At 40.0% G+C, this 20,519-nt stretch overlaps 1 protein-coding gene across 1 annotated transcript in view; it reads left to right on the top strand.

The window, feature by feature from the left end:
• Positions 1-8,507: 8,507 nt before the first annotated feature.
• The window catches only part of ERN1 (endoplasmic reticulum to nucleus signaling 1), an 83,886-nt gene continuing 71,874 nt past the window's right edge, over positions 8,508-20,519 (top strand). The window contains exon 1 of the mRNA XM_060252081.1: positions 8,508-8,738. Coding sequence (XP_060108064.1) covers positions 8,508-8,738 — 231 coding nt within the window. The remainder of the gene's footprint in view (positions 8,739-20,519) is intronic.

Here is a 20,519-nt window from a genome sequence, read left to right on the forward strand (position 1 = left end):
TGTAAGACTTCTCATTAAGGCTTTGAGCCTGAGAAGCAGTTTGCCTCCACTTAATAAAGAGTAATGGAGATCATCTGCACCATAAACAGCTCTATATACTATAAATTAAGGGTAGCTGTTGAGTTGTCTGGTAAGCCTGTAGTTCTACCACACAACCATGTAAATTTTCTTGTGCCTCTTTAGCCCTATGACTCTAGCCCTCTAGAAGCAGCAGACCCCCTTGTTAGGTGTATACAAGCCTTTGGACCTCTAACCACACATCGCTACTGCACACACAGACTTCTCAAGCATGCATGAGTGACTGGTGCTCCTCTTGTTGTGGTTGTTTTGTCACTTCTAAAAATGTTTGAACCTCCTCTCATGCCATTCTGGTTAATTTTAGATGCATCTTTCTTTTATGTAACTTCACAGAGAAGACTGTTCAACTGAACGCTCTTGAATAATTGCCATTTCCTAGCATTTACTTCTCTCCTCTGTCTACACACTGCTTTTATTTTTCTGTAAGCTGTTTTCTATTTAGAGTTACACTTGCACCTCCCTGCTGTAGCTGCTGTCTAATAATACCACTGGTATCTTTAAAATATTTTTATCTCACCTTTCCTCTTGATTCATGGCTGTTCAAGATACCTACTTTATAGATGCTTAACAATACTGGTACTGTTTACTATATATATATATATATATATATATAATCACGGCTTTCTTCCTGGGGAAACATGGCAGAACAGAGTTCTGAGGAAACACACCAGAACCTCTTTGTGAAAACAAAATTCTAAAAAAAGTTCAAAAGTTTATGAGGGACACCTGTGTGTTTCTCCTTCATTTCCCTCTTGAGAGTATATATATATCTGTAATGGAGGCAAAAGTTACTGGAAATGATCAAAGATACATTTAAAAAGTTGGCAGTAGTGTAAACCTGCCACTCAACTTACCTTTTATCATTTTGAGTACAATTGTTTATTTTGTTTATTTGTATTTACTTTGTGCTATCCTAGAAAATGGGACTACAACATTTCTTCCCTCTTGTTATTTAACTTCTTTCTTACTCAGAGTCAGAAAGTAGTTGCATGACAGCAGTGAGCATATGTGCCTTTCCAGGGAAAGAGAAAATTAACATTACAGACTTTTAAAATATCTTCCTTTGAGGCTGATATGTCTCTATCCACATATATGTGTTCAGCAATTATACAAGTCATAATAGAAATAACTGGGGATTGTCTTATTAATTGTTGATGGTAACATATGGGATATCTCTCAGGTACATACGTCTGCATGTGCCCCCATGTGTAGAAATCCCCCCCCCCCCCAGCAGAGGTTAGCATGGTGCATAGTTTTGCTGGTTTTAGGCATCAGGTTAAAACATTCCTTTAATGTTTTATGTGGTTTTATGTTGAAGTTTTTTTACTTTTGTGGTTTTAGGGTATATTAGTCTTTCAGTTGTATTTTTAAAAATGTTTTATGATTGTGAGCTGCTTCATATGTCTGTTAGTATTGAGAGTATGGGCTGTAAACATTTTAAATCAACAAATAAAGATGAATTCCTTTTCTCTTTGTATTTATTATCTCTTTAAAAATGAAGCATATTTAACAGTTTGTCTCTGTAACGCTGCAGGAAATAAAAGCATGCTGCCATAAACAGTTACTCAGGTCTTCATAGTTTTTGCTATCATAGATTTCTAAAATAAGAACTGTAGTAGAGAAATACTTGAGTTTTATATTTTCTCTTTAAGTGCTTGTAGTTACATAAGTAACTACCTCCAGATACATTTTTCTTTGTCTAGAACTTTTAAATACTGCTATTTAAAAATTCTACTTCATTAAAAGAAATCTGCCCTTGGGGTCTGCCAAAATAGTGTTCCTGGAGAAAAGACGTATTAGCTGATTTAATATACAACATGTTAAAATATCTCCTATAACTCCATATACAAGTTTTTTCTGCATATACATTTATACTGCGTATTTTTATGTGCTGATCTAAGCGTGTAAAAATAACTTGTGAGAAAAAAGTGTTGAGTAACATTTTTAAACGTGAATACTATTTTTAAAAAACTAGTGTTTTACAAATATTAAAATACCACCTTCCTTGAGTGTCTTATCTTATTACTCCACTACTGTTTCATCCAACAGAGGTATTACAAGTATAGTTAAACAAGCAGTTCATTTGGAGCTAGTAAACATCAACTGACTAAAAATACATTCTCTTGAAACTTTGATTAGAGAAAATGGGAACATTATGAAAAACACAAATCTGCAGGCCATCTTGAAAGATTGCAGAGAGGGCTTATTGTTAGTTCTGAGATGTTTAGTGACTGTGTAAAGTTAGTGTGCATATCGGGAATAGTTCTTAGACACCGGTGGCAACTGCAGAAGGCTCACTTCCATGGCGTAGGTGCTTTTAGAGTATACCTGTAGTACCAGAAAAAAACAGCAGGTGCCTCATATATGGCCCACAGCTGTGATAGTCCAGGAGTAGCTTTGTTGCCTTTATGTTTAACTTAGCCCCTACAAATGCTGTTGTTTTGGTGTGTTCATGAAAAATGATAATTTTTTTATGCAGGGTACAGTCAGTCCTGGGGAATAGTAAAAAACCCTTGTAAAAAGTCTGCCAAGAAAACGTGTTGTGACCTCATGGGTCAGTAACGACTTGGTGCTTGCACAGGGGGACTACCTTTACCTTTTTACAGTCAGTCACCCATACTGCTGTTTCTTCTCTCCCTCTCTCTCTTAAGATAGCTGCTCAAACCATTAGTATGTATTGGAAAGGGGCTTGATCAGGCCATTAATTAGAATTGCAACACAAGCTGCTGTCTCTTCAGATACAATGTACATTGTTGCCTGTTTGAATTGTGTAAGAAACTTGAAAATAGGGGCTCTCATTGTGGTTAATGAAAAAGGAACATTCCCCAGAGGTGGCTGTGTTAGTTTTTTGCAACAAAAACAATCAGTTTGTGGCATCTTAAATCTTTCATTTAAAAAAGAATGACTAATTTGGAACACCAATTGACCTCTTCATGCTGATATAGATGGCTTGGATCTTAAGGTGCTGCTGCTTCATCAACAAATGCCTGTTCCATCTGCAAAGGGGGGGTTAGTTTGGCAGTTCCTCCTTCCTGGTTTGCAAAGAGCCCCATGGTACAGAGTGGTAATCTGTAGTACTGTAATCCTAAACTCTGCTCATGACCTGAGTTCAATCCCAGCAGAAGCTGGGTTCAGATAGCCGGCTCAAGGTTGACTTAACCTTCCATCCTTCCAAGGTTGGTAAAATGAGTACCCAACTTGCTGGGGGAAAGCGTAGATGACTGGGGAAGGCAATGGCAAACCACCCCGTAAAAAGTCTGCCATGAAAATGTGAAAGCAACGTCACTCCAGAGTTGGAAATGACTGGTGCTTGCACAGGGGACTACCTATTTCTTTACCTTCCTGGTTCACATTTCTGCTTTGCCCTTTCCCCCGCCCCCCCCCCCCCCCGATTCCTAGAGTCCACCTACCCAAAGATGATATAGCATTGGAAAAAGTGCAGAAAGGGGCAATGAATGATTAAAGGGTTGGAACACTTTCCCTATGAAGAAAGGTTAAAACGCTTGGGGCTCCTTAGCTTGAAGAAACGTCATGAGGGATGACATGATAGAGGTTTACAAGATTATGCATGGGATAGAGAAGGTAGAGAAAGAAGTACTTTTCTCCCTTTCTCACAAAATGAGAACTTGTGGACATTCAATGAAATTTCTGAGCAGTCACGTTAGAACTGATAAAAGGAAGTACTTCTTCACTCAAAGGGTGATTAACACGTGGAATTCACTGCTATAGGAGGTGGTGATGGCTGCCAGCATAGACAGCTTCAAGAAGGGATTGGATAAACATATGGAGCAGAGGGTCCATCAGTGGTATTAGCCACAGCATATCAATGGAACTCTCTGGGGCAGTGATGCTCTATGCTTGGGGGAGGGGGCAACAGTGGGAGAGCTTCTAGTGTCCTGGCCCCATTGGTGGACCTCCTGATGGTGCCTGGTTTTTTTGGCCACTGTGACACAGTGTTGGACGCCTGATCCAACGTGGCTTCTCTTATGTTCTTAAAGGAGAACATTGGACTCAAACTTTGTTCGGTATAAGGCAGCTTCATATGAATGAGCATTAATAAATATACTATAGAACAGTAGTGCTCAGTCTGCAACTTATGGAGAGCCATGTTCACGGTTACACCAACAAACATGATGTGTCTACTGGATGTCCTCTGTTCTACCCCAAACACACTCATGCAACACTATAAAGTATAACTATTAATATTAAATATATAACTGTAACTTTTTAAATTACCGGTACTAGATTACTTCAGAGCTCATAGGGTTGTCTCTCTTCACCATACTTAAGACTTAGCCAGTTCTTGTATCTGGAGTAATGGAAGAGCTTCCCTCTCAGCCTTCTGTCACATGAACTTATATAGTTGCCTTTCACTGAATGAGATCATTGGCCTCTCTTCAGTACAAGGAACAACAATTCAGGCCAGATAGAGAATTGCCAAGGCTCCCAGAGGAGACCAAGTTGGTTGTGGAGAAAAAGGAGTAAAACCACCCCCACCCCACTGCTCTTTTCCTGGGTGGCTGCCAGGGTAGTTGTGCTTTTTTCTCTATGACCAGCTTGCTCTCCTCCTGACAGCTTCCTGGATGCTGGGATGAAAGAGCAGAGGCTGAAGAGAAGGGGATGGGGGAAGATGTTGGAGAGGATGGGCCCTTTATTCCATCCCTGGTACGAAGCCTGCAGCTCATAGCTTACCGATCCTGCCATTCTTGTGGTTTCATGCTGTGAACCACCTGTCCGCCATGACCCCTACAGGGTCAAAGTTCATGCTCACTTTCCTGGAACAATGGTGCTCAGAAGAACCACAAGCGATATGTCAAAAAGCCACATATGGCTCCCAAGCCACTGAGTGAATACAAGGTTAACTTGTAGCCAGTTTGGTGTAGTGGTTAAGTGCGTGGACTCTTATCTGGGAGAACCATGTTTGATTCCCCACTCCTCCATATGCACCTGCTGGAATGGCTTTGGGTTAGCCATAGCTCTCATAGGAGTTGTCCTTGAAAAGGCAGCTGCTTTAAGAGCTCTCTCAGCCCCACCTACCTCACAGGGTGTCTGTTGTGGGGGAGGGGGAAGGTAAAGGCGATTGTGACTGCTCTGAGATTCAGAGTATAGGGCAGGATATAAATCCAATATCATCATCATATTATTATTATTTGACTCCTTGAACCCTAGGAAACCAATACAAATGAGTCCCAGTCATCAGCCAAGTGCTGCCAGCTCCTGTCCTTCTGCACTTCCTTACTACTGAATTTTGGCTGCTGCCTTAAGGGTTCAGCACCTGTGTGTAAAGAACCCAAAGTCATAAACACACTTACACTTGAGCTAAGGGCATAGTTATTACTGTGTAGTGCTTAAGAGAGATAAAAAATTGTCCACCTTCTTGTGCCTAAAATTAGTGCTGGTAATGGATCATCTCTTCTGTAAAGGGTCAAGTGTACAATGTGACTTTTCTTGTTTTTCTGAGTTAGAACTCCTTCCAGTATTTTGCAAGAGAAGTGATCCCAGAAAAGAGCCTCAGGTCAGAAATGAATTGAGGACACATCAGTTCTGTCTAACCGGTAGTTGATGATGCTTAACTTTTTGTCCAAGAAGTACCCATTGAGTACATAGATACAGAGTGGAGAGTACAAATTCTGCATATGTCTACATCTGTCTGGCTCTTCAGGGAGAAAAACGAGTTCTCAGGGTACATAGAAACTTTCATGTACTGTAGAGGATTGTTCGGGTGTAGCCATGTTGGTCTGAAGCAGTAGAACAGAGTCCAGTGGCACCTTTCTGATAACAAAGTTTTATTTAAGGTATAAAATTTCATGTGCAAGTACACGTCTTCAGATACACGAAAGCTTAAACCTCGAATAAAACTTTGTTGGTGTTAAAGGTACCCCTGGACTCAAACTTTGTTTTGTAGAGGATTGTGTTAGGCTTGGTGTAGAGAGGCCTGTGTTCAGATCCCTACTCAGCCAGGAAGCTGACATTGTGCCAGTCATTGTCTTCTACTATAATCTGATTCATAGAGTTGTTGTGTGAAGATAAAATGGGGAATGCCCAAGTATCGTTTCCTGAGCTCCTAGAAAAAAGGGTGGGGTGCAAGTGAAACAAATGACAGAGCAAGTGCTTCATAGTTGTGAGAATTATGGTGACCTTAACATGTATCTAAGATTTATTTTAGCTTCCTTTTGATAATTTTTTTTTCTTGTGTTTCGCTTTAAACATAAATAATAGTATTGAAATATCAGGTGCCTCTACTGCATTAAAGATATTTAAGTGACTTGTTTTTTTCTTCTAAGTATTCATGCTGTCAGCCTGTAACCTAGCAATGTAGTAATTAGAGCACTAGCTGACAAAATAAGCTCCATGAATCATAGGGTATATATGATGATCGTGCTGGTTGCTTGTGTTATTGTGCAGAAGCGCTCTTAAAAATATTTTGCCTTGCCCATATATGCATTTCAAGCGCTGAGTAACACAATTTACATCTCAACTGACCCTCCATTCTGCTCAAGATTTGAGTAAATGCATTCAGCATTTTCCCTTTCTTACTGTGTCAGGCACAGTGCAGGATACAGTATTGTTTCCTTTGAGCTGCAGTCAAGAAGAAGAAGAAGCCTTGTGCTTTTTCCACTATCCCTCATATGTTTCTCCCCTAATCTCAGGGAAAGTGAACCAGAAAACTGGTATTTCCTTGATCCTATTAAACCTACGGAGAGCCCCGTGGCGCAGAGTGGTAAAGCTGCAGTACTGCAGTCTGAACTCTCTGCTCACGACCTGAATTCGATCCTGGCAGAAGCTGGTTTCAGGTAGCCGGCTCAGGTTGACTCAGCCTTCCATGCTTCCAAGGTCAGTAAATTGAGTACTCAGCTTGCTGGGGGGAAATTGTAGATGACTAGGGAAGGCTATGGCAAACCACCCCGTAAAAAGTCTGCTATGAAAACATTGTGAAAGCAACGTTACCCCAGAGTCGGAAACAACTGGGGACTTGCACAGGGGACTACCTTTACCTTTTACTAAACCAACATTGCAGACATAAATAGAGTTGCACCCATCTAAGCTTATTGACTTCAGTGGATTTGGAAGCAAAAGGGTGTAAACCTGTCTAGGATTGTACTGTGAATCTGCTAAACAAGCAAACTGACTGTTTCTTGGGATCAGGACTGTCCCGCATTTAAGTAAGTAGTAGGTGTCCTGGTTTGGTCATTCACTTGGCCATTCACTGACAAAATGGGAAGGTGAGAGAATATGCTAACCCAGGACATGCTTCCAGTCTCTCCTGAATATAACTCCAGTGTTGGGAAATTAATCTGAATGAGGTTTATGCTTATCTGTGAAACTAGTTGTTTTTGTTTTAGTATTTAGTTTTAGATATAACAATCTGAATTTTTCCTAATCTTTAAAATGTTTTTAGCAACTCTTCTTAGTAGAATTACATGGAGTTGTTGGCAACATGGCATTGTGGATCATTTACAGGTGAGCACTAACAGTCCAGTTTTGTGGTCTGTCTCTTCACTGCCACTGTGCTGCTGCCTTCACAAAGCCACAGTTAGATGTCCTTTATCCCAGCACCCTTCCCCAGTATTTATGCAGCTCTGACCTTTAGCAGTCTTGCTTTGGTTGTTGCTCCTGCACAACAGAGTGATTGATATTAGGGTATTTGTACAGCAAAGCTATGGTTGAGAGGCAAAAAAGAGGTGCTCCAGTTGGTCCCTGTTGTGGGAGATCTGGTGCTGTTTTTTATCTAATTGAAGCCGGTGCAGCTCACAGGCTGGATGCTTTTCTGGCAGGGTGGCAGATCTGGATGGCTTTTGATTTTCTCTTAGCTATGTAGTATGCTGCTGATTGATACTAGTAAACAGCTTGTTGTTTCTGTGAAAGCAGTTGAGAATAGTGTTGAGTCCATAACACCTGTTTAGCTAACTCAGCATCACCATGGTATTTTTAAGTTCTAGTAAGGAATAAAAAGTGTTTTTATGGCTATCAAAGTGAGCTTTGACTCACAACAGCTTATACCCTGGACAATTTTGTTGGTCTTTACAGTGCGACTGGACTCAGATTTTGTTCTTCATGGCACATAGATCCTTAGGAAAAAAACACTCCCTCAGTTGTGTTATATTAATGTTTAGGACTGATACATAAAAATGGCTATCCCTGATTCATGCTGGTACGTTTAGTCCTATGTACCACCTCAGATAATATCTGATGGCTACAGTAAACATAAACATGAACTTGAATATCACAGCTAGTTGGAGTGTTTTGGTTACATGTAATTCATGCCTCATTAGTATGAGAGATCACATGTAGTTTGTAAGCAAATTAGTGTCCATTTCTCATATCTTAACATAGTCTAGAAATTGAAAGAACATTTGGGCCCTTTTGTACCATCTTCAGGGTTTCTAAGCAGTTCATGTTGTCATAACTTCTCAAGCATAACAGAAGAAATGGAAATCATTTTAAAATACATTGTTATGCTGGATTCTGAGACAGCTGTTGATCGAACGCAAGTTCTGCAGGTGGGAGATAAGAATATTGTTGACAAGTATCAGTATAAGAATTACGAATACACTCTGTCATATTTTAGATTGCAGAACAAGCACATGAGAACTTTTACAATAACTTTTAAAGTTACTGCTTTCACAAATATGGCTAGAAGTTTTGCTAATTCCAAACAAGTTAGTCTCACCTAAATCCTGTTTATACCAATATATGTTAATCATAATTTGTCCCATGGGATTTGATTATATAAAACTAGAATTTTCTGGACTAACGAATATAAGTGTGCAGCAATTTATTTATTTATTTATTCGACTTGTTATCCCGCCCTCTCCGCTGAAGTAGGCTCAGGGTGGCTCACATTAAGAGGTCATAAGACCAATATTAATAGACAAAAGATAAAAATGCAAGTGCATCATAAATAAAAACAATTATGTAAAACAATGGTAGGTGTTATTTGATCTCACATTAAAATATATTGATGTATTGATATTCTGAAAAGTAAAGCCCTGTCAGTCTTCAAAGAGCATGGTTTGCCTCTGATAGGAACACTGACCATTCATAGAATATTCTGCATCAGACCTTCCCATCCTGTGACCCACTAGCCCTGTGGCAGCCAGAAGCTTGACAAGGCTACTCTTCTTGTAGGCAGGTGGCAATAACAGACAGTTTCTCAAGCATCTGATAGGTCCTGGATGGCTCCATTTGACTTGGGAAGGTCACTGATCGTGCAGGCTGGCTCCTCACGTGACTTCTTTAGTTATAATATGTTAGTAATTAAAATAGGATGCTGACCTGGTCACACACACATTTGTTGTTGTTCAGTCGCACAGTCGATTCCGACTCTTTGCGACCCCATGGACCAAGTCACACCAGGCCCTCCTGTCTTCCACCATCCTCAGAAGTCTGCTCAAACACACACACATAGAAGTAACATAAAAGTACTTGAAATCTGTTATATCATTTGAATCTCAGGAAAATCAGATTGGTGTGTGTACCATGTCTTTGTGGTGACTCTCATTGCAGGAAGTGTGTTGCAGTGGAGGCTACCTGAGGGGTTTCTTTGCTTTCTGGTATGTTGATTATAAACCTAGAAAAATGCAAGAGGATTTCAAACACACAAATAGACTTAGGAAAGGCATGCTTTAATGAAATTGCTTTTAGAAGCTGAAAACCTAAACGCTGTAATATTGTAATGTGAAAACTGAATCGGATTTATAGAGACAAGTAAAACAAAGCAAATCCTGCTTTATGTTTGTGATGGAGAATGCTTGCCATGAACATTGTATGTGGTACTGGGGGGGGCAGCACCAGAGAGAGCATGAGTGATAGGTGGGTATCTCATGAAAGGCACCTGGTTAACCCATGCATAAGACAGATGTAGACTGGATATAAAACGGGGAAAGAGAAAATGGGTGACAATGAGCATGCATCAAGGACAGTTTAGTACAGGGGTGGCCAAACTGTGGCTCAGGAGCCACATATGGCTCTTTCACACATATTGTGCGGCTCTCAAAGCCCCCACCACTCCATTGGCTGGCATGGAAAAGGCATTTCCATCTTTAAATCACCTCTCCAGGCCAAGCGAGCCAGTGCCTTGGAGAACACATTTAAAGTTGCTTTCTTTTCACCGCTCCCTCCCTCCTCCCATCTATTTCCCTGCTTTCTTAGGGTTGCAGGTCTGTGCTGGAAAATACTTGGAGACTTTGGGGGTAGATCTGGGGGAGGGGCCTCAGCATGGTACAAGGCCATACAGTCCATCCTTCCAAGCAGACATTTCCTCCAGGGGAGCTGATCTCTGCCATCTGGAAATCAGTTGTAAAAGTGGGAGATCTTCAGGCCCCACCTGGAGGCTGGCAACCTTATGCCTGCCTTCCTGCCTGACTTGTGGCTCTCAAACATCTGATGTTTGATCTACGTAGCTCTTACGTTAAGCAAGGTTGGCCACCCCTGGTTTAATAGAAAGATGATATGCAGCAGAGAAAAAGATTTTCCAACAGTATACAGTCCTGGTAGCTGGAGAGTGAAGGGTTATGTCAGGCTTTTGGCTGAGGATGTGGAGATCTGTACATCTTTGGCCTCCCTTGTCTAATGGCCTATGTGAGCTGTTCCCCTTAGAGACTGCTGTGGCATCTGCCGACTGAGCCAGTGTATCATCTCATGCCCAGTATGTATAGGGGGTGTTTATGGATGCCAGACAGTGAGTTGTTTTTTCACCATCTACTTGTCTTAAATTTTTAACCTGTGTGTATTTTTAAAACTATATTTATTTTATCTATTTTTAACTGCTGTAAGCTGCCCTGAGCTCACTTGCAGGGAGGGAAGGATATAAATTAAATGAAAAATAATTTTTTAAAAGTATATGTGTTAGACTTTACCAGCCGACCCATTGGCTACAGACATCTAGGGGTTTTTTTAATAGAAAGTATTAAAGTGTATATAGTGAATGGTGATAAAATAGTGAATAATTTGAATTCAATTGTTCACATATGATTTACTAACATGAACTAAACATGAGTAATTAACACAATTTTCTTTATTACTTAGTAGAAAAGTACATATGTTCAGTTTGAGTTTGAAAATGGTCAAAAGGTGATTTAGGCTCTAGGGTCCATGACAGGAGTGTTCCATTGGTGGGATTCAATTTTATTCCATTCTTCCAACTAATAGATGATTGATCAAAAGGAACAAGGATGTTTCTCTCATCTCCCCCATTACAAGGGGAAAAGGAAGGGGGATAAATGCAGGAGCACTCAGGCAACCTGTTGATGGTGTGATCGCACTGTTGGGTACAACTGGATTGAGCCCAGAATCCTGTGTACAACTGGACTGGGGCCAGAACCACATGTACAAGTGAAGCTATGCTGATAATTCCTCTTGTACATGGAGTGCAAGTGTTTCTGGTATATACACAATGGTTGCTTTTCACTTGGCAAAATTGTGTGAGTTGTTAAAATCTGAACTCTCTGCTTCGTGGCCAGGTCTCCTTGCATCAGTCTCACTTAAAAGCCAGTCACTAAAGTCTGAGACAAGCCTGTGACAAGTTATATGAATTATGTGTAAAGAAGAACCTACAGATATTTGCAAGTTTGTAAATTCATTTGAAATGGAAGTAATAAGGGAACAGAGAGTTCAGATCTTTACTTCATAATGATGTTCTGAGGAATGTGGTGAAAATCAGTAAAGTTTTGAAAAGCCATAACCTTTAATGGAAACCTGAGGGTAGATTCCCATTAAAGGTTTCGATTGTACCTTTGATAAATAACTTCCTTGTCTTGTTCTAAATATTAGATAATGCTTGATCTAAATGTCAAATGGGACTGTTCATTCTTGGTGGAGCCATGGCATAACCAAGTTGTAAAACAAATGGAGCACTAGCTTCCAAGGTTTTTAGGTAATGTTGTAGAAAAGTAGCAAAGTGTACTCATATCTGGTAAGCTGTTAGTTCACTGTATTCTTATTTAAGTACCAGCATTTTGCATGGGCAGGCTTCTCTGATTATTTTGTATATTGTTTTATTGCTAGCACACTCAATCCCAGATTGAGTAACAATGTGTTGGAAATGGATGGGATACTTCAAGTGCCATCTTAAAACATTCTTAATTCTACCATCCTTTGCATGCAACACATTGGGACTAAGTTTTACTGAATTCAATAGTGTGCTTTTACGTCAATAGAAGTCAAAAATGAATAGGATCAGGCTACATGTATACTTAAGAATTGCTGTTCATCAGGGGTAGACTGGTCATGAGACACTGGGATGTTTCAGAGTAGGCTTTTGGCCTCCCCCTTACATGGGCCAGCGTGGGGAAGGCAGCTCCTGGCCCACTCACACCCTTTTGCAGTGTGTGGAAAGAGGTGCCTGACCCACCCAAGCTTCATGTGGTGTGTCAAAAGAGCTACCAGGGCAAACAGTCTGCCTCTTCCTCTTCCCCCCTCCTTTGGAGGGTTCTGGGGGTGGGGGGCTTTTCCAGGGTTTTCCCCCTCCCAAACCACTCCAATGTCCAGTATCCACACTGATTTGTGTGCAGTGCTTCGTATTTGCTCATTTTTTATTCTGTCAATAGTACTAGCTCCCAAGTAAATGTGTATCAGATGACAGCCTCATCTGTGCACGGTGCTTTTGATGAGTTGTGGGAAATGACTTTGTTCATGCATTAAAAGCTGCTATGACCTGCTGGAGGGCACAGCTAATTTGTATGTAGTGTTGCATATATAATAAGTAACATTTTAAAAATCTCACTTAGAAAATAGAATCTGCCAACATTAACACTAAATGTCAGTCTGCTAGAATAAGAATATCAAAAAGATGTTAGTGCAAGTTTCTGACGGATTGGAGTGCTGGGCTAACCACTGAGAAAGAGCAGCTCTTTGTGTGTATGCAGTATTTTTATAGCTTGGGGCATTGGTAGCATTAGTAAATTAGCAGCCTGTAATAATTGCAATGGGATGTGAAAGTGATGTGCTCAGATTCCATAGGGTTTTAAGCTTAAAAATAGCATTAATGAAACGCATTAAGTGAAAAGCCAGTGCAGACGTTGGAACAATTGTGTAGGGCTCAAATGTTGGCCTGGCAGGCAAGTACAACCTATCTTGGTGGTATTGCATGTGACCAGCATTTTGCTTTAACTGGGCCATTATTTATTTTCTGTTATTAATTTCTACATCGTTTCCCCCTCCACGATGCTGGGATGACTCTCCCAAACAAAGTCTAGGGACAATTCCAGGTGGAATGCATTACAGCAGTCCATCCCTGACCTTATGAAGGCCTACCAGATAGTTCTGCTTCTGGAAGCAAACATACTTTTCACATCAAACTGAGTAGATGAGACTCTTCCTGATCATTATAGAAACCTGGATTTCATGTTGTAGCAGTTTATTCTGAACATAGCAGATCTATTGGATTTGAACATTTTACTAATGTGGTTTATGTCCACAGTTGCAGTATACCTGAATATGTGCAAGCCAGGTAATGTTTGCTACCACTTGATATAACTTAGCATATGTTGCATTTAATGAAGTTTTTTAAAAAAAATCCTTTCTAGTAGATATAGCTATTCTTAGGATAACACTGTTAGGCCCTGTTCACACAGCGTGTTGAGTCCGTGCTAAACTGACTCGGTTCTATTCCAAATATCTTTGTTCCGGATATTATCGATCAGTCACATAGAATAAATATCAGATGCTTGAGAGCCACAGGACATGAACAAATATTACACACTTGTCTTTATTAAAACTCTTAAAACTTTCTTTGCACAGAAAGATAAAATATATTTGTATGTACTTTACCACACAATCATGCTAGGATGTGACTTTTTTAAAAACAAAAGCTGGGAATAAGAGTCCCCATAAAACCAGCATAGGGAAAAGTCAAAGTGGCACCAGTGGGAGAAGGAAACACACATGTACCATATAAATCACTGGCCACCGTTTGCATCATTATGCGTCTCTTTTTGTCTTGACACCAAGGTTAGCAAATATAGCTCCTACAAGAGCTATGGAACTAAGGGGGAACTCTGTGCTGCCCTCTTTAATTCTTTCCCTCCTTTCTGTGGCTCCCTTGGATCTTGTGCTGTGTTTCCCTGCTCTGTCTGTGGGCGACATCTGTGGTGAAGGAGAAGAGCTTGCAAGACTGCCTATTCCCCCCCCCCTTCCCTGCTTCACACATAGTCGAAATAGTTGCCTACCTGTGGGTCAGCACTCAGAGGCTGACTGAGGTCCCAATACTAACTATGCTTACTTGAGAGTAAGTCTCCATTAAGTTCCTCCTTGACCTCTGGGAGCCACATAGTATGTGTGAAAGTGCCGCATGTGGCTCCCAAGCTACCTGTGCTCTAGATGCACATCAGATCTCTGTTTATTTGTGTGCTGAAGCTTTTGTGTTAGTTTTTTAATTAACCAGTGGCCCAATCTATTTTTGTGTAAGGCAAAATGTTGACAGATTGAGTACCTTGGTTTTTGCACTCCATAACCTGAGTTGTAGAGTTGCTGTGGAGCACCCAGGAAATTTGATATTCCAAGGAGGTCTCCCATCCAAGTACTTGCCAGAGTCAACCCTGCTTAGCTTCAAAGATCAGATGAGATCGGGCTTGCCTAAGCTATTCAGGTCAGGGTGGTAGAGTGCAGTTGTGTTGTGCAAGGCTTTGCAGAAGTCACTTGTAGCCAGAGGTGGTATGTGGTACAGGAAAGGTAATGGATTGGTGATCTTTTGCATTCTCCTGTCCATGTCAGCAGGAGCAAGAACACTTGCATCAGTGTGATGAAATAAGCAAAAAAAAAGAGTTCCAAGTCCGGCAGCCCAGTGTCCAAACAGCCCTTGTAGAGAATAGACAGAAATAACAGTGATATGCTAATCTACACTCTAAGCATAGGACATACTTAGAAGACTGAGTGATGTCTTAATGTGGAATAACATGCTACTTGTAGTTCTGTGGTTCTTTTTTCTTAATGGCTTTCTTTTATCAGAAAAAGTGTACGCAAGCATCTTCAGCTTGAGCAGAAGACCAGCAGACAGAGGAAAGAAGGGCTGTTTCTCTTTTATCAGCCATTTCGCTTCTCCAAATTGACCTTCACAGCTGCTTTTCTCCCTAAGTGGAAAACGATACAGGGACTTGTACCTTTTTTTCTTCCCAGGAAGAAAAACAGCTATGGGTTGATGGAGGTGAGGTCACCTGCAATTAGATTAAAATGGTAAAAGAAAGTCAGGTGAGTGGGGGAACCATGGAACTATGTACAACATGCTTTTTTGCTTTCAAACTGAAACGCACAAATCTGTGGACTTCAAAGGAGAAAGAGAGTAAAAATAGTGAATATAAACTTGCCAAAGAAAGAGTCACGTGTACATTACATGGATTTATATATGGAAACATGAGTATAGACTGTAGTTGAGCAGGTGAATCTGTTCTATTGGGCCTTTTCAGCCAGTTTTCAACACCTTTGAATGGCAAAATGATTGCTCTTGGCAATCTCATCTCTTTGATCCAAATTGATGCACATGATATTCTATGCATGGGACTTTTATGGTTTACCTCCTTGTGGTGGCGACCCACTCTCCTTGCGCCCTCCTCCCAGGTCTTTGAAGGTTAAGGCATAAGGGACTCTAAAGGGACTTCTGCCAGAAGTAAAAATTGTCCCTCACCCGTCCCCTGGGTCTCTCCAGATCCCAGCCAATGATGGGAGGGCATTAATTTGGATGTATGTCTCTTGATAATTATAGTGAAGCAAGAGAACTTGTCCAGACAAATGTTGCATATGTATTCCATATTGATTATGCAGGCTCTGCTTCTGTTGTTTATAGTACTATGTGAAAGTTTTCCATGTTCCCCTTTCATTGGAAGACTTACAAGTTCCTCATTCTCAAGATGTTGCAACTCTAGAATCGGTTATGTAGCAAGAGAACAGTTTGAGCGCTGCAGCGGCTTCTTGCATATGAGCAGTCCTTTGCCTTTCCCATCCTCCAGAGGTTCCCCCCCCCCCATTCTGAAGTTATTTCTTCAAATAATCTGGAGCAAGAAGTGGTTGGATAGCAATGTTGATGGAGGTTGGTTTGAAAGAGTAATGTAAATTATAAGAAAGGATGAGATTCATTTTGAGGGCTTTTCTAGATAAAATTAAAATACTTGTTACATGATGTGCAGTGCAGGTATTGCTAGGTTTTATGAGATATGTTTTTCATATCCTGGTAATATTCTTTTTAAAGTTGTATTTGAATTTTGATGGCCTAGCCCTATATAAACTGGATAATGTCACATGAGGACCAAACTAATTTGTACCTTATTTGCATGCAGGAAACACATTTCACATGCCATCTTTGTGATCATGTTGCAGTTACCTATCAATTAATCCTGTGATATATTTATCACAGAATTCAGAGTAGAATTCAGAGTAGATCTATTTAGGATTGCTCTCTTAGTCTGATAGGCTCATACATGAAAAAAACTTGACATATTAATTGGAAAATATTACTGTGTTGACTTAAAAATCATGACAGTTGGATGACCAAAGGAATTTGCACTACTTTTCTTTAATATTTTATTCATACAGTCTTCATCTCCTCACCTTGCCCTTTCTCCTTTCTCTCCTCATCCTGTAAACACATTTCCCCCCTCCCATTTCTCTTTTCCCCTTCCTTTCTTCCTTTGCTTTTAAAACATCAACTTTCAGGAGCATTTTAATTGCTGTGGAAAGAATAAAATGTTCTAGCAGAAGGAACATATATTCTCCCAATGATCTTTTTGTTTTGAAAAATAGTAATGGGATAAGCTCTGTATTGCTTAAAAGCTGGAAAGATTATAATCAGAGAGTAGAAACAATAACTCTCACACTGACAATTAGAAGCAATTTTTAAGACTATTTAAAGCTACCTTCTTTCAATTAATTAAAAATGTATAAATAAAAATATATTGAATAGTGCTAGTTTTAGTAGTCCCGTGTCTTGTCTTTCACTTTATGGCTGTGGAATAACGGCTCTTATTTTAGAGTATTAGGAGTTTATTTCACACACTTCAATGTTAGAGTTGCCAGGTCTATGTTAGAAAATACCTGGAGACTTTGGGGGTGGAGCTAGGAGATGGCAGGGTTTGGGGAGGGGAGGGGCCACAGCATGGTACAATGTCATAAAGCAGCCATTTTCTCCAGGAGAGCTATTGTCTGCCAGCTAGAGATCAGTTGTAAAGCAGGAGATCTCCAGGCCCTACCTGGAGGCTGGCAACCCTCTTTCCTATGTCTAACAGCACAGGGACTTCCCATACTTTTACCCTGTAGCAGAAGTCTCTGAACTGATATACCTGCTCATATTCCACAAAAGAGGTACAAGAATGTATAATTACACAGCAGGTAGGACGAGTTGTTCGAATGCTGATTTTTTTTTTTTTTAAAGTAAAGAGCCTCCCAGGATGTTCAAAACTGACATATGAGCGGGGAAGAAGGTTTTAATTTTGCCGTACTTGCTGGTTTTGCCTGTGTAGAGATTCTTTTACATGTGAAATACAATAATTTTTAATGGGAATTTATTTTGCTTGTTATTGAGAGGTGCAACTGCTAGCCCAAAAGTCTAAAGATTGTTTTGTCTCTGTTTTGCAGGGGCAGTTCATTAATAGCAGGATCTTAATGGTCTATCTAGGTGATGAAAAGTGAAGGTAGATATATGTTTCAGTGCTTTAATTAATAAAAATTAATTGCACATGTTCCACATCAAGTGAATCAGAAGTGTATGAATTGCTAGTAGGAAGTTAGAAATTAATTATATGAGCAAACTGTTTACAACCCCCTACAGAGGAATTTATGAATGTTTAATTTCAGAATGAGCAAGTAATCTCACATCCATGTTAGAGAATCATGGTTTTTTAAAAAAAAACAAAAACAAACCAACAACTTGGTATTCTACCTGCTGAATAAGAACTCTTGAAGGTCATAATGTATACTGTCTCAAGGGCTGCCCAAGCTTTATAAAAAGTGGTGGTTTCCATACAGTTGTTTTTCTTTGCTTTGGTTTACAGAAGTCCTGGGGGTTTTTTGGTGGGGGGGAGCAGGGGGGTTGGATCATCCACACAGTATCATCTTTTATTCACCTACTTTCCAGGTTTTGTCCATTATCAGTATGCCCAGTATTTGTTATCAGTATGCTCTTTCTCCAGTCTGGTCTACTATGATTTTTTTTTAATGAAAGAATACTGTCCACGTGCGTTAGCATAAAGTCTGGAAAGGGAGCTGCCCATTTTCAAGACTCCACCCTTATCGGCACCGTTTTCCTTCCATTGGTCCATTTTCTCAACTGTAACACCATAGAGCTTTTTGAGGGTTTGAAAAGTAACTGCTGTAATACTGTGATGCTATAGCAATAGCCCAGGCTGGCCAGATCTTATCAGATCTTGGAAGCTAAGGCAGAGTTGGATCTGGTTAATGTTTGGATGAGAGACCACCAAGGAGTACCAGAAACAGTGCTTTGGTTGCTTGAACCATGAGAAGGGAGAAAGTTGGCTCAGAATATTTGGGAAATGTGCCTGTTACATCTCTTCTTTTATTCCCATGGCTTGATACGATTTTGCCTTACACAGCAAATAGTGTACAGCTTTCTTTGGTATACACTTCTCTGATCAAAAAGACAAATCCCGAATTAGTTTTTCTCTGTGAAAGGAAAAACTTTTTCTCAGTGATCTTTTGTGCTTCTGGGCAATTCATGTGTTAATAAAATGCTAGCCAGTATTGGAGCGGTTAAGGTGTTGCTCAACTAGTTGTTTCTTGGAAAACACACACTTCTGTTCTTCTGTTTTTGGCAGTAAAATGTCAGTTAGATCTTAGGCAGAGGCTGCTAGCCAAAACAAATATTGCTGAATAAAAGACATTTTCTTTTAATAGATGAAAGGGTGTTTTTTTATTCCACATGGGGTGGGAAGCAGCCATATGCTTCTGGTCTGTTTATTTACTGGTAGTTGATACCAGAGAGAGCATTTTGTAATAACTTCAGTTTACTTGTTTAAAGATTAACATAGGTCAAGATAGTAGAATTAAGCTTCATTGAGGTTTGGATGCCTTGGGAATACTTTGAAACCTACAATGAGAAAAGTCAATGTGAATACCATAGGGGAAACAGAATTGTTGATTAACAAAATAGAGAAAATATTAAAGTTATGAAGAATAACAAGAGTAATTAACTCTCCTGCTTCTAATTATGCCCTTCAGATATGACCTTGGATAGACAAGTGAAACTGCACGAACAGAAGTTACTGTACTCCCGTAGTTAAACAAATAGTTAACAGCCAGGATTTTTGCATCCTGTTTCTGACTCTTTCATTATCTGTCTGTTAACTCATGGGAGAGACTGTGTCTTGGCTTACTCTTTGCACTAACCAGTTTTTAAAGATCCTGTTCATGACTCCAGCAGTGGGGAAGTGCAGTACAAAGGAAGTGTGTAGTGAATCTATCAGCAAATCAGAATAAGAGTTTATTCAAATTGGTAAAAATAGTTTGGGCAAAAAGATGTAAGTGGAGAACTTCCTGGATATGAAGTCCTCTTTATTCAGTTAATTTTCTAACCAGAACAGGAAATTTAGAAAGAAGTATTGATCTATGTCTCTAAAGAAGCCCCTCTTTTCTTCTTGATCAGCCGTTTTAAAAGGTGGATATGTATAAATTGATCTTATATGATAGATCATGACAGTATACTGCGGGATCTACCCTGTGACTGATACAAAAATCATTCAGACTGTTCAGTAGAAGCTCACATATAATGAATATCTTAAACCTAGATAGAATGTACACAGTCTAGACTTTATTTGGACTTTTATGCCGCCCTTCCTTGCAAGAAGGGCTCAGGGCAGCATATATCAGAATAAAATATACAGTATAGTTCAGTATAAAACAAATCCAAGCTGACAACTAATTTGGATAGAAATGAAGCTGCCCCAAACCTCCAATGGGCAGGTAGGTGGGATGGGAGACCTAAGAGCGCCAGATGGCTTGTTGTCCCATCACTGCCCTCAACCAAAGGCCTGGCAGAACATTTCTTCCTTACAGGCCCTGTGAAAAGGTAGTAAATCCTGGAAAGCCCAAATATTACTTTATTTAAAGGCACAACATGTGGTGGCTCTTATGATATTCTTCTCCATATGTGGTGTGCATTTTTCCTCATTTTGTTCTGTAAAGCATGATTATAGTATCGCTTAAATAAACAAAATTGTAGCTTCTTCTTCAGAAGTTTATACATATTTCAGTGCTGACTTACAATCAGGGACTGTTTTGTAGAAAAATAGGAGGTGGAGCTCATCCAGGGATTGTTATGCAGCTGCACATACAATTCAATGGACAAGGAGGTGGAACTCTCAGAAAGGTTCAGGAGCTGTGCTGTGAGTTCCCACGGAATCCGAGGCCTGCTTACAATACAACCCTGTGCACATTTTATTGTGAAAATGGTAGGAGTTACCGCTGAGTTTCATACATAGGATTGGACTGTTAGTAATTTT

The sequence above is a fragment of the Heteronotia binoei genome, chromosome 13 (assembly GCF_032191835.1).
Source record: "Heteronotia binoei isolate CCM8104 ecotype False Entrance Well chromosome 13, APGP_CSIRO_Hbin_v1, whole genome shotgun sequence".
Taxonomy (NCBI): domain Eukaryota; kingdom Metazoa; phylum Chordata; class Lepidosauria; order Squamata; family Gekkonidae; genus Heteronotia; species Heteronotia binoei.